The sequence below is a fragment of the Macaca thibetana genome, chromosome 5, assembly GCF_024542745.1.
Source record: "Macaca thibetana thibetana isolate TM-01 chromosome 5, ASM2454274v1, whole genome shotgun sequence".
Lineage (NCBI taxonomy): Eukaryota > Metazoa > Chordata > Mammalia > Primates > Cercopithecidae > Macaca > Macaca thibetana.
Window position 1 is genome coordinate 162,025,413 of NC_065582.1, and position 15,294 is coordinate 162,040,706.

Genomic DNA, 15,294 nt, shown 5'->3' on the forward strand with positions numbered 1-15,294 from the left:
CCTGACCCTGGTTAAAACCAAGAGGAAATGAAGTAGTTTAGCAGCCAGGCTATAGGGGCTCCTGGCAGGACCTGTCAAAATGGCCCGCCTGGCTCATATAGAGCTAATTAATGTATGTATGTACACACATACACACACACACCCCCACACCCCATTATAAAAAACAGTCATTATGAATTGTTTTCTGCCCAGATTGAGTTTCTTAACTGAGGCTGGAGAAAAGTCACTGGGGAAAAAAGTGGCCATGAATATTGCCCCAACTATACAGTTCAGAGAGAAGCCCGGCCAAAATCTCTACTGGAGATTTGCTTAGTTTCTTTTAATGAGAACTCCAACAGCCAGAATTTTGCTTGGGCAGCCAGAATTTGAACTGAAATACTGTCTGGAGAAGTCACATCAAAAGCTTTAGGGCTTTCCCGCGTGTCTGGAGCTGCTGAGACCTGGCCAGAGTCTTCGTGCAAGTCAGTATAGAACCCATAATGAAAGCTTAGGTTGCTAACAATAAGTTCAAATCATCCTTTCTTTCCCAATATTTCCAGAGATTTTTTTTTGTTGTTGTTTTCATCAGTCTGTGCTGGCTCAAGTGTTTAGATTAAGTTATTTTGGAGTTTCCACATCTAAAATCCTCTCAAACTTTTAAAAGTGAAAAGCATTACTCAAAGGCATCTAAGTACTTTCTTCTAACACTATAGGTGCACATAAATAAATCAATAAAACTGGTCCTGGGGCTATGAATTTATATGGAAAAATTAGGTCCCTAGAGATGAGTTTTCAGAAAGCTAAGGGGATGTGAAAATAGAGGCTAAAGCAAACGTTTCAATACTTTGTAACAGGGTGGCACATTTAAGACAAGGGCACCAGGTTTTAAAGTGGTCCCGTGCAAATGGACAGTCGGATGGGACATTTAATGTAATGCTTTTATCAGGGATAAAGATAGTTGGTGTATAGGTTTATTTTTTCTTTGAAAAAAGCTAACCACAATATAGTTAGCTCTCTTTTTTGTCAGTCTGGGCTGCTGTTGATGAGGTATCTAGAGGCCTTCTGGTATAGGTGCCTAAAACGTTAAACTGCATTTAATTATTATTACTCAATGTCAGGCTACATAAATGAAAAGAGATAAAAAAGAATCGCTTGCAGCTACATTGCCTTGGTTTGTGATTTCATCGCATCTCACAAGCGAAGCAGGTTTGAGCTGGCACTTGGGGCATGAAACCTCCAAGGAAAACCCAGGCAGCTAGAGATGCTGTTTCAACTGAGTTGAAATCTCTTCACATTCTGGGGAGGGTAGAGGCTTGTCACGCTTTGATTTTCCTCCCCAACTTTATTTTTAAGTACCGTAATAACTGTCTGACTTATTTCAGAGAAGGAAAGCAAATAGGGGAAATGGAGTCACAGGGACAGTGGTCTTAAAGGCACATAGTCTGGAATGCGAAGATTTCTTGGCTCCCAACGCTCATTGATTGTCTGTCTTGCTGCCTGAAATACCAGTGAGGGCGCCAAAGGAGCAGTGGTATATCATGAAGGGCTCAGCTAACTGTGGAAACTGGAATGGGCTTTCCCACCTGAATGCAGGCAGAGAGCAAAGTGCAGACAAGGAGGCTCAAAAGGCAGATGGACCAAGTTCTGCCCACTTTTCCTACAGTCTATTTCATCCACAGGTCAGGATGAAAACAGATGGTTTGCCAGAGGGCAATATATTGGCGAACAGTACCTTGCTTTTTAGGCATGAGACGTCAAGCTTAGGAACAAATGCTTGGCACTGAGTTAATTAACTCTAGACATTCAGCTCAAGGATGACCTTCTTTCTACCTCCTTAGATTAAAAAGATAATGAGTTAGGCAGCCCAGAATGGTCAGAAGACCAGAAGAAACTTTAGTTGCATTCTAGCTCCCACTTTTTTTCTGTTGTTCTCTAGCACATTAGTTTGCAAGCCCCCTAGGACAGGGACCATGGTGTGCAATGTTATTGAACTTCCCCAGGATGACTGCTGCAGTTGTATACAACAGGCAGAAAACCAATGTGCTGACTAATATGCCGGTTCCTTTTCTTAGCTCCTGGCCAGTCAGTCTGTTTAGATGATGCCAGCCAGTTCTTTAGATTATGATGCCAGAGACTGTTGCTTTTTGAAGGGCTGCCAGGGAGAGTTCGAGCCGTTCAGGCCCTTCATCAGTTGTGTCACAATCCATTTCAGTTACCTGTTGATACCTAGCAAATAGCCCTAAAACTTAGTGGCTTAAACTCAACTATTTATTTAGTATGTGATGCTGTGAGTCAGCTGGTTGAACAAGGCTCAGCTGGGTGATTCTTCTGCTGGTCTCAGCTGGGCTCACTCATGTGCTTGTCATCAGCTGGGGTGGCGGAGGGGAGGTAGTCAGTGGCCTCACTCACACATCTGGTGATGGTTGGCTGTTGGTTGGGAATCCTATCTTAACCAGCAAGCTATTCTGAGCTTATTTACAAGGTGGTGATCACAGGTTTCCAAGAGCAGAAGCAAGAGTAAGTCCCGATGCACAATTGATTTAAAAGCCTTTATTTATTTATTTTTTTGTTCCAGTAACACATGTACAAATGTTGCTTTGGCCAAAGCAAGTTACATGACTGAGCACAGAGTGAAAGTTAGAGACTGTGGCAGGGCAAGGGACAAAGAAGGGGAATGATTGCAGCCATTTTGCAATCTACCATGTGCAAAACAAGGCCAAGAACAAACTTTCAAGGTGATACTTCATTCCTAGATTTTCAAGATGCTGGAGCGAGAAGTCCTAGTTGAGTCCCTGTTTCTCTACGTTTCAGGCCTCAGTTTCCCCATCTGACAGATGGGGATAACATCCATTTCACAGGATTGATCCAGGATCAACAGGGGCTAAAAAATTATAAATAAATGTTGGCGATGATGCTTCCACAACTGTACAATGGGTTCACAACTTCTCAACCTACTTGCTCATCTCCACACACAGCGTTTCTGCGAGTACAGAGGGCTCACTATTGATGCTGGTCCAAGAGGGGATTTTAGGTGTCATAAGAACACCACACTGAATACAATTGACTTATGTGTGAGATACACCTTCCCTCTGTCATTCTGTTTCAGTCGTTCCTCTTAGGAGAAATCTCAGCTTCATGCCAATGTCTTCCCTTTTTGCTAATTATTTTATTGTTTTAAAGAGGGGGTGTCTCGCTTTGTTGCCCAGGTGGTCTTGAACTCCTGCCCTCAAGGGATCCTCCTGCCTCAACCTCCCAAGGTGCTGGGATTAAGGCACGAGCCATAGAATGCCACCAGTGCCAATTTGTCTTTGACTCCTCTCCCAACCCATGCTAACCATCTCCCTCAGAGTTTTTGGCCCTATTCACAATTGAACAATGCTTTATTTTCAATTTTTACATTTGCTTTCTATTTATGACAGCTGAACCGTTAAAAAAGTAAATATAAGCAAACATTAATAGTTTAAAAAACAATGCTAAGTATATAATAAAACGTGGTTCATTCATTCTCGCATTCAACAAACATTCGTTCAACAAATATTTGTAGAGCATCTCCTATGGGCCAGGATTGCCAAAGGCGCATCTACGAACCTAGAAAACCCCTGCCCTCGGGGAGCTTTCATTCTACGGGTGGGAGTCGTGATGGTGGTCGGAGGAGGACTGGATTTGGGGATTTGTTTCTTGCGGGGGACACAGGACTGCCCGTGGGGCCCGCCTTCCGCGCAGAGCGCTGACGGGTCCGATGTGACCTGTAGGCTGAGACCCCGGCTTCCCCTTGCCTAGAGGCCGGGCAGGGGGCGCGGAGCCCGGGGTCGCGGGGCTGAGGGAGCGGGGCTCGTGGGCGGAGGACGCAGGGCGGGCCCGGCGGGGCTCGGCTGCGGCCCGGGCTGTGTCTGCTGCCCCAGCGGCCGCGCCCCTCCTCCCTTTCCTCCCGCGGAGGCTGACGTGGAGTCAACAGCGCGGGCGGCCGCGGGAGGCGGCGGCGCAGCGGCTCAGAGGCGCCGGGCCCTCTCGGGGCCGCGCGGGGCCCGGGCAGCGGAGGCGGCGGCGGTGACGCCGCGAGGAGGCGGAGGAGGAGGAGAAGGAGGAGGAGGCGGGGGTCCAGGAGGCCGGCCCGCGCATGGAGGAGGAGACCATGAACGGCGACCGGACCGAGAGCGACTGGCAGGGGCTGGTGAGCGAGGTGAGGCCTCGGCGCCGGCCAGGCGGGATGGGCCGGGCCGAGCGGCCGCCGTTCCGGGCCAGCGCCCCGAGAGAGACAGAGAGGGGAGGGACTAGCGGGGGGCGCGCACCCCAAGCGGCCGCGGCTGCCGCCCCCGCGCGACCCCGCCAGGTGCGCCGCTCCTCCCGCACTTTCGGGTCTGCGCGGGCGCCACTTTCTTCCGCGCCATCTGGTGTCAGCCTTTGGGGAGGGGCCTTCCCCCCAGGCAGGGGTTGGCCCTGGATTGGAGGCTGAAGCCCTGGGATCCGGGAGGAGAAGGTGCCAAGCCCCACCTGCCTGCCTGCTCGCGACTGTTGTGGAGCCAAACCATTGGACGCCTGGGACTGAAACGGGAAGGTGGTGCCTTGGGGTAGAATCCGAGCCCTGGGGTGGCACCTGGGCCAGGTGGAATTCGGTGGTTCGAGTTGGGGGAGTTCGGGGGTCCGTCGCAGCCGTTCACTCATTCACTTGCTCAATTCAGTCAACACGTGTTTACTGCAGGCCTACCATGTGTAAGGTGGGGAGGGGCATTTATCAAAAAAGTGAAACACAGGTGCAGAAGTGATTCGATTTGTGGAAGCACAGAACAACGTGTCCCCCTGCCCTGAGACTCTTTTGTCATAAACATACCCTGGGGGTCCGCTTTCAGCCTCCTATGCTATGTGCTCTTCAGTCCCCGCTAAGAGAAGCTGCTGGCCTCTCCAGGTGAGAGGGAACGCGGATGTCTTCCTCTCGCAGGTAAGTTGCCCTGATTTGCCACCATTTGTGGGGGCAGTTCCTGGTGTTACTTACCCATGCCAGGGAATTTCTCCCTTCTGAAAACCAAGCTCCAGCCCAAGGCCAACTTGGGGCTTCCTTTTCTTTAATCCTGTGCACACAATGCGGAGTGTATCAGTTTGCTCTTATCTTTCCCTTGTAGGGTATGGGAAGGGAAACCCTCTACTGTCTCACTCCTTTCATCGTTTTCTGGGTCTCCAGGTCAGTCTGATAATAGTGCTTCATGCCCAGTGTGTGCAGAGCGTTGTGTTTCTGAAGAGGAATGACATGCGGTAGCTTCTGCCCTAGTTTAGTTTGCTCGGCGTTGGTCTAGTAGATGAAAGCTCTCCTGTCTGGTGTTATGATCCATTGTATTGCAGCCTGGCTCCATCTTCTCAAACTGACAGGCTTTATGTCAAGGGACAGATCCTCTGGGGACCTTGTTTCTGGTCCCATCAAGAATCATACTTAGTAGTCAAGGAGCTGGAGGTAGTTCTTCTTAGAAGTCCGGTGTTAGGCCCTTAAATAGCAGCAGAATCTTCACTACTGCAACAATTGCATATCAGGTGCCTGTTAGGAGTCAGGTACATTGTGAGGTGCTTGGGATTCAGTGGTGGATAAGACAACTCCCCTACCCTCAAAGAACTCCTGGGGATTTCATGATATAGTCTGTGAGGAAGGTCACACCATAGACAGTAAGAGTGAACTAAAGGATGGAATGACTTCAAGTGCTAAATGGCAGGGGTGCCCCTCAGTGGGTTGGGCTTACCTCCACCTTGCACTGACTGCATTATTGTAACAATAATGGGTTTCCTCACTAGACTGTGTGCTTTGTTTGGCTCTTTATTTCCAGGGCCTATACACTGAGCTCTGTATGCATCAGGTGCTCAAAAAATGCTTGTTGAATAAGTCAGTGAATCCTGAAGTAGGTCCTTCAGGAGTTTGCCTGCGCATCCCAGCAGAGTTTCTCCAGAGTAACGCCTCCTTAACTTCACAAACATGAGGTGAACACATAGCCAGGGGCCATGGGGGAGGTGAAAATGGGTCTTACTTCCCACCTTAATAATAACTAATGACTATTTCTTGAGTGCATCCTTCATATTAAGCATTTTACATGGCCTCATACTCATAATGACATAAGGTAGGAATTCTTTCTTATTTTACAGATAAGGAAACAGTGGCTCAGACAGGCTAAGGAACTTGCTCAGAGCCTCACCTCTGGTAAGTGGAAGAGGCAGGATTTGAATCCTGGTCTGTTGGACTCCTTGCTTGAGCCTTGGCTTGTCTGAGCCTCGCTAGGCCACACTTTCTATTTTAATCATTATTCATCTGTCTGTATCTTCTGCTAGATGGTAGGCTCCTCAAGGAAGGAGACCATGTCTGATTCAACTTTGAGTCCCCAGCAACTGGATCGCTGTTTCTTAGAGTATGGCCTACAGATCAGCTGCATCAGAGTCATTTTGGGTGCCTGTGAAAAATTCAAGTTTATGGGTCTCTCCCAAATTTATTGTAGTGAATTGAATTATGTACCCCGCCTGCCCCCCACCCCCTGCCTGCCATAGATGCATCTGGGAACTAACCCCAGTAGGTGCGAATGTGACTTTATTTGGAAATAGGGAAGATATGATCAAGTTAAGGATCTTTGGATGAGATCACCCTGGATTTAGGGTAGGTCCTAAATCTAATGACTGGTATGTTAGAAGAGAAAGGACAGAGATTTAAGCTGCAGACACACAAGGGAGCAGGCTATGGGAAGATGGAGATACATGAAAGGAAGACCATGTGAAGACAGAGGTAGAGATTGGAGTGATGCAGCCACATGGCAAGGCATGCCAAAGATCGCTGGCAGCCCCCAGAAGCTGGAAGAGGCAGATTATCCCTCAAAGTCCCCAGAAAAAGACAACAGCTGACACCTTGATTTTGGATTTCTGGTCTCTGTAACTGTGAGTGACTATGCTTCTGTTGTTTTAAGCCACCCCATTTGTGATCATTTGTTACAGCAATGTATTAGTCCGTTTTCATGCTGCTTATAAAGACATACCCGAGACTGGGTGATTTACAAAAGAAAGAGAGGTTTCATGGGCTTACCGTTCCAGATGGCTGGGGAGGCCCCAGAATCATGCTGGAAGGCAAGGAGGAGCAAGTCACATCTTACATGGATGGCAGCAGGCAAAGAGAGCGAGCTTGCGCAGGAGAACTCCTCTTTATAAAACCATCAGATCTCATGAGACTTATTCACTATCAGGAGAACATTATGGAGGAAACTAGCCCCATGATTCAATTATCTCCCACCAGGTCCCTCCCACAACACGTGGGAGTTATGGGAATACAATTCAAGATGAGATTTGGGTGGGGACACAGAGCCAAACCATATCAAGCAGCCACAGGAAACTAATACACCTACTGCTCAAAAGTGCCTGGGGGAAGAGCCCCCGATCTGCCTTTCTTACAAGCTGAGCTGCCCAGGTGATTCCCCTGCCCAGTCAGGTTTGGCTGGCGGGGGTTCCATGGGTGTGACTGGGTCTGGTACCAGCCAGGTGAGATTCAGGGAAGAGTGTGCTCAGCAGCTGTGGTGTTACAAAGTGATTTGGGGACCTGGCAGAAGGACCTAAGGAAGACATCACTGCACAACTAATCTACACTACATGGGATTTTCGTGGACTTGCATTTATTTCTGCAGAAGTCCTGGGTGCTGCCTCCCACCCTGGATCCTCTCTCCATCACCTCTGTTTCACCTCATCATCACCTGCCCAGAGCCCTGTCCTCTCTTTCAATCAGTTTGCTTCCTCCACTTGCCTCGAGGAAGCAGTTTTCATTTAAAACGATCCTACAGAGATCAGTTTTATTTTCATATATTTGGTATAATAAGCTGAAATTACAGCCTTTTCTCAGGCCCTGAAGTAAACACACCCATGCATGTGAAAGAAGCATGGCCGGGTTCTGTTTTGGAAATTAAATGTCTGGGGAGGGGCAGATATTCTTATTGCCACCTGAGGTAAGCTTTCAAAATTGGAGACATCTTGAAGTACAGCTGTGCAGGCAATCAATAACTTTTTATTTCCAAGATAAAAATCCTGGTCATTGCTCAGCCCACCACTCTATGATAAACTATACATAATTCCATTTCACTGTTTGAATTTTGGTTAGATAGCAATCAATCTCCTATTCCTTGAGCATGTTGTGTACAGGAGCCAGGAGGCAGAAGACAGTTAACCGTGGGCCTCCACCCAAAGTAGAGACTGATTTTTGGTTTTTGTTGTTGTTGCTTTAGAGATGAGGTCTCACTCTGTTGCCCAGGCTGGAGTGCAGTGGTGCGATCATGGCTCACTTCAGCTCCATCTCCTGGGCCCGAGGGATTCTCCTGCTTCAGCCTTCTGAGTAGCTGGGGTTACAGGCACGTGCCACCATGCCCAGCCAATTTTTTTTTTTTTTATAGAGATAGGGTCTCACTATGTTGCCCAGGCTGATCAGGAGCTCCTGGCTTCAAGGAATCCTCCTGCCTCAGCCTCCCAAAGTGCAGGGATTATAGGCATGAGCCACTGTGCCTGGCCTAGCCACTGATATTTGGAAAGGAGAGGTTGAATAGGTATAGAGACCAGCTCTGTGGTTAATTAAGGTAAAGATCCAGCTTTGGGTTTCAGTTGTTGACTTTGACTCTGAAGATAATAAGAGACCTGGGGGTAAGTCCTGGCCCTGCCTTTTTCTTGGTATGAAAGATCAAAAACCCAAACCAAAGTGGATAAGCTTAGAGGCAATTTATTGGCTGATATTGTAGGTTGTATTGTGTCCCCAAAAGAATGTGTTCAAGTCCTAACACCCTCCCCTCAACTGCCACTACACAAACACCTGTGAATATGACCTTATTTGGAAGTAGGGTCTTTGCAGATGTAATCAAGTTATGATGAGGTCATCTTGGGTGGGCTCTAATCCAATGACCTGGTGTTCTTATCAGAAGAGGCAAATTTGGCCACAGAGATGCACAAAGAGAAGAAAATGTGAAGACACAGACGGAAGAAGGCATGTGACAACAGAGGCAGAAACTGGAGTCATGCAGCTGCAAGCCAAGGAAAGCCAAAGATTGCTGGCGACCACCAGAAACTAGGACGAGGCAAGGAAGAATCCTCCCCGAGAGCCTCACTGGGGAACACGGTCCTGCCAACACCTTCATTTTGGACTCTAACCCCCAGGACTGTGCAACAGTTGAATTCTGTTGTTTTAAGTCCCCCGGTTTGTGATAATTTGTTATGGCAGCCCTTGGAAGTGAATATAACTAATATGACTAATAATTCCATGCTAGGGATGGCTTTCGGCTGATTCAACACTAAGACAGTTTCTCTCCATCTTTGAGTCTGCTTGCTGCCTGGCTTTAGTCTCAGCCTCCCTTCCTCTCAAGTTCAAGTCCAGAGGGGAAGACGAGACCCTTCTCCAGCAGATCCTGTGAAACCCTGGGATGCTCCATTTAAACCCACTTAGATCACTCACCTATCCTGCAAGAAATCGCTCAGGTGGTTAGTGATCTGATTGTTTTAGGCCCGGAATTGTGTTTGGAGCCCTGCCCCAGGATACATGGACTGTGAGTGGAGCTAGGGTAGATCCCCAAGTAAAATTGGGGGGCTTCTTTCCAGAAGAGGGAGAATGAGTGTTGAGGGAATGACTGCACCATGTAACTTCTCTGAGCCTCATTTTTCTTGTCTTTAAATAGGGTAAAAAAAGTACCTACCTCATAGGTGATCCTAATTGTGAGGATCAAATGAAATAATGCTTGTGAGTACATAGGCCTCTGCCAGGCAAGGCAGTGGTAGAATAGTGAGCGTGAACCTCACGACAGAAACTCTGGTTTGTGAAAACTATAATTTGCTATAATGCCTTAATTTTGATTACAAGTTTTTGTTGTTTGAGTAGTGAAAATGTAATCTGCATATGAAGCCACACCACTCCCTTTCCCTGAATTTGTATTTTAATTCTAGGGGACTTATGAAATACTAAGACTAAGGCTAAGTCATTGGCTGAGGTGCTGGGGTGGGCTGTTTTTATCTATCCACAGGCTCCTAATTTAGTCTAGTATCTTGCCCTTGGTCACTCTAGGTCACTGTCGTGTCATCTCTCATACCCCTTCAGATGTCCTCTGGTCTTCTGGCTGTCTGCACCACGTCCATGCTACTTTTGGGTGAATGAGGAACAATGATGAACTGCTTTTTAATGTTCTGGGCATGGTGAACTTTGCTGTCTTGCCCAAGGTGGGGCAAGTTTTATTCATTTTTAAAATTTGAATAAATTTTAAAATTTTATTTTAAATTGGGCACGGTGGCTCATGCCTGTAATCCCAGCACTTTGGGAGGTTGAGGCAGGCGTATCACCTGAGATCAGGAGTTCAAGACCAGCCCGGCCAAAACCCCCGTCTCTACTAAAAATGCAAAAATTAGCTGAGTGTAGTGGCACGTGCTTGTAATCCCAGATACTTGGGAGGGTGAGACAGGAGAATTGCTTGAACCCAGGAAGCAGAGGTTGCAGTAAGCCAAGATTGTGCCACTGCACTCCTGCCTGAGCGACAAGGGTGAAACTCTGTCATAAAATAAAATAAAATAAAATAAAAACTTTGTTCTGCTGCCCCTGAGTTACTATAGGGCTAAATTATTATGCTGCCCTCAAATCACCCTGGGGCTATGGGAAACTTTGGGAAACTGTTGTGCACACAGCATGTCACAACACCAAGGCTGAGTCCAGGGAATTGGGGATTAGTTTTCACTTCCTAAGAAATAAGGGTGTATTTGTTAGGGTAAAGTCTAAGCCACTGTAAGAAATATACCTGCCTCCAAAATAGAGTGGTTTAAATAAGGTAAGACAGTTGTGTCTCTTTCATGTGAGTGTGGTGGTTCAGGCATGGAGGGCGGCCCTGCTCCGTGAGTCATCTAAGAATTCAGATTTATCTTGTTGCTCCATGATTAGGATATGGTCCTCATCTGTGTGGCTGAAGCTTGTTGCTGCCACATTTGTGTCCCAGCCCATGGGAAAAGAGAGAAGGGGGAACTCCAGGGCAAGGGGCTTTTCTTTAATTAGGGATGAGTGGAGAATTGTACATATCACATCTGCTCACATCCCATTGGTCTGAGCATAGTCATACGGCCACTCCTAGCTGTAAGAGAGGCTATAAATGTAGTCTTTAGCAGAATGTGCCCATGTTAACTTTTGTGTCCTATTAAGAAATAAGAGTAGGCTAGGCACCGTGGCTCACACCTGTAATGCCAGCACTTTGGGAGGCCAAGGCAGGTGGATCACCTAAGGTCAGGAGCCTGGCCAACATGGCAAAACCCCGTCTCTACTAAAAATACAAAAATTAGCTGGCCGTGGTGGCGCGCGCCTATAGTCCCAGCTACCCAGGAGGCTGAGGCAGGAGAATCACTTGAACCCGGGAGGTGGAGGTTTCAATGAGCAGAGATTGTGCCACTGCGCTCCAGCCTGGGCAACAAAAGCAAAACTTTATCTCACAAAAGAAAGAAAAAAAAAAGAAACAAAGAAGAATATATAGGACATGGAAAAGATAAGTTATCAAAAAAAAAATGAGTAGGTTGACATATCAAAGTTAAAAAGTTATTCTCTTTGGAGGACTCTGTTAAAGCAATAAAGAGTCACAGACTGGGAGAAAATATGTGCAGAACACACATCTTGTATCCAGAATATAAAAGGAACTCTCACTAAATAAGAAGAAAGGCCGGGCACGGTGGCTCGCTCCTGTAATCCCAGCAGTTTGGGAGGCCGAGGCGGGTGGATCATGAGGTCAGGAGTTCGAGACCAGTCTGACCAACATGGTGAAACCCTGTCTCTACTAAAAATACAAAAATTAGCCAGGCGTGGTGGCATGCACCTGTAATCCCAGCTGTTCGGGAGACTGAGGCAGGAGAATCGCTTGAACCTCAGAGGCGGAGGTTGCAGTGAGCTGAGATCACACCAGTGCACTCCAGCCTGGGCAACAGAGTAAGACTCCATTTCAAAACAAACAAACAAACAAACAAACAAATGAACGGAAACAAAGAAACAATCTGAATTTTTTAATGAACAAAAGAATTAAGTAAACCCTGCACCGAAGAAGAGGGATGGCAAATAAGCAATGAGTAGAGGCTCAGCATCCTTAGTCATTAGGGAAATGTAAATGGAAACCACAGTGAGATACCACAACATACCTATTAGAATGGAAAAGCAACAAATTACAAAACTCATCATCTAAGGGCTGACAGGGGCGCAGAGCAACTAGAAGTCTCATATATTGCTGGAGGAAATGTAAAATAGTAAAGTCACTTCTGAAAAGGTTTGCAGTTTCTTTTAAAGTCAAACATACACTTAACCAAACAACCCAGCAATCCTTCTCCTAGGTAGGGTCGAAGAGAAATGAGGACACATGTCCACACCTGTCTGCACATCTATGTATGTAACTCAAACAGTATACAACCAAAAAACTTTGTTTTAAAAAATAATTATTTTAGCAGCAGAGGTACTGCTCCTTGTGGAGCAGGGCTACCCCATAGGCAGTGTGCCCAGAGCAGCCACAACCAAATAACTCATTTGGGGGAAGTGGGTTACAGGGTACATGGTACAGGGTAAAAGCTGATAGTTTTAACATCTGTGATGAGTGACTATTTTGTACTCATGAATTAATGCTGTCTTATATCTTTCTAAAAACACCTTTATTAAGGTATAATTAATATATTAAAATGTGCACATATTTTAGGTGTACAATTTGATGAGTTTGGATGTGTGCATACACTGGTGTAACCATCACCACAATCAAGGTATACATGAAATTTTTGAAAAGTAAAAATTAAGGCCAGGCATGGTGGCTCACACCTGTAATCCCACCACTTTGGGAGGCCAAGGCAGGGGGATCACCAGGGGTCAGAAGTTTGAGACCAGCCTGGCCAACGTGGTGAAACTCATCTCTACTAAAAATACAAAATTAGCCGGGTGTGGTGGCATGCGCCTGTAATCCCAGCTACCCAGGAGGCTGAGGCAGGAGAATCGCTTGAACCTAGGAGGCGGAGGTTGCAGTGAGCCCAGACCGTGCCACTGCACCCCAGCCTGGACAACAAGAGCGAAACTCCATCTCAAAAAAAAAAAAAAAAAAAAAAAAAAAAAAAACCAAAAACCAAAACAAACAAACAAAACTAAAAATTAAAAAGACAGAAAACTAATCGGTGATTGCCAGAGCCTGAAGGTACAGTGAGGAAATTGGCTGCAGAGAAACATGAGGGAATCTTTTGGATTTATGGATGTATTCTGTCTCAATTGTGATGACGGTTATATGACTGTGTAAGCTTGTTGAAGTTCATGGAACCTTACACCTAGAAGGGATGAAATTTTCTCCAAATTATACCTCAGTAAACTCAATATTTTTCGAAAGGAGGTGAATGGATATTTTAAACAGCCATTGCTACAGAGAGCTTTAGTCCTTATCTCTCCAATTCCAGAGCTCATCAGGTTTCCATCAAAACTAGCTGTGCCCCCCAAATTTCAGCCCCGAGTCCTTGCTCTGCCCTCTCGACCCCAGGCTGATTGGGCCAAGCCCAGTGTTCCTCCTTGGAGACTGATAACCAGGCTCTCCTTTGTACTCGGATTCTGCCCTTTTCTCGACTTGGAAGATCCTTTCTAGTCTTTTGAGGAGTTATGGTTGAGGGCACCACTGGAGAGACTCAACTGCACCCTCGTATCTTCAGGAGCAGGCCCTCAACATGGAAAAGCCAGTCAGTTGTTACCTGTGTTCTGCTGGGCTGTGCCTTTCTTAGATGTAAAGACGGAATGTCTGGCTTCTTAAAAAGGGAGAGAGAGATGTGGGGGAGAATTAGGGTAAGGGTTGCAGGAAATGGAAGCAAGGTGGGAAGATAGGCTGTCAGTTAATATTTTAAAATGCTCTTTTTTTTTTTTTTTTTTTTTTTTTTTTGAGATAGGGTCTCACTCTGTCGCCTAGGCTGGAGTGCAATGGCACAGTCTCGGCCCACTGCAACCTCTGCTTCCCAGGCTCAAGTGATTCTCCAGTCTCAGCCTCCTGAGTAGCTAAGACTACAGGCATGAGCCACCAATTCCTGGCTAATTTTTCTATTTTTTGGAGAGACAGGGCTTCACCTTGTCGTCCAGGCCAGGTCTCATATTCCTGAGCTCAAGGCAATCCATCGGTCTCAGCCTCCAACTGCTGGGATTACAGGTGTGAGCCACTGCGCCTGGCTTAAAATACTTGTTCTTATTAGCTGTTATTATTAGATAAAAACACCATGCACAATAGTGAGCAATAGATCTGAGACACTAATGTAGGCAGTTGGCGAGGCTTCATGGAGTGGGGAAAAGCTTCTTAGAAGTTGAGCTTTAACTGAGTCCCTTCCCTTTGGTTGAAGAGGGCAAGGGAGATCATGAGCAGGCATGAGCACTGGGCTGAGTTGGTGGCCTTTGCAGAGATGCTCCAGATAAAGGCAGAAATCTCTGGGTTGAGGTAGAGCAGAAAATGAGATTGGATAACCAGAGAGGACCAGATGGTGAATGACTTCAAAAGCCAGGCTGCAGGATGTGCCCTGATATAGCTGGTAATGGGGAGGCACTGAACGCTTTTGTTAACTGGAGTACAAATTGATGAAAATACTTGGGATAGGTTGGTTTCCACTGAATTCAGTTACTGAGGCTGTACTGTCTGCAAGGTACTATGTCAGGCTGTGATGATATAAAAACTAATTTGGTGACCCTGCCAGGAATCAGGGAAGGACAATTTAGGAAGAGATACCAGTAATCTAGCCTTTTCTGTCACCATCAACGTTCTCAATTATTTCCATTGCACCTAAGTCCTACCACTTATCATGTAGTTTTCAACCTAACCCTTGACTTATCTGTCTCTCCTCTGAACCCAAAAGATCTTGAAATCTTTGAGAGTAGGGACCATATGTAACTTTAGCACTTAGCACTGTACTTTGCCCATTGCAGGTACTCCATACACGTGGAATGTATGAATGCTTGGATGTTTGAATGAATGAGGTGTTAAGGGGTTACAGCATTGGTGGGGATAGAGAAAAAGGGATGGCTATGGGAAACATTCTAAAGGAAGACCCCTACAGCAAATCATGGCTAGCAGAATTGGAGAGATGGAATAGAATGAGTCCAAGATGGCCCTTGCTGCATGGCTGGAGGGTGGTGGTACTGGAAGTCACAGGAGGTTAGGGGATATGAGTCTGGTGAGAAGAGCATGGGTTCTCTTCAGAACTGTGCATCATTCAGAGTTTCCTGGGAGTACTTGAGCTCTTGAGAAGCAAGATTAGTGCTTACTGGGAACATTTTCGATGAGCAGCTATCTTCATAGTGGCAGGCTAATTTCAGAGTAAGTTTATTAAAAT

General features: G+C 46.5%; 1 protein-coding gene across 2 annotated transcripts in view; it reads left to right on the plus strand.

Annotated features, from left to right (window-relative positions):
* Nucleotides 1-3,588: 3,588 nt before the first annotated feature.
* Nucleotides 3,589-15,294, plus strand: part of CCDC149 (coiled-coil domain containing 149) — a 106,225-nt gene continuing 94,519 nt past the window's right edge. For both annotated transcript variants that reach the window (XM_050790697.1, XM_050790698.1), the window contains exon 1: nucleotides 3,589-4,159. In XM_050790697.1, coding sequence (XP_050646654.1) covers nucleotides 4,097-4,159 — 63 coding nt within the window. In that variant the 5' untranslated portion in view covers nucleotides 3,589-4,096. The remainder of the gene's footprint in view (nucleotides 4,160-15,294) is intronic.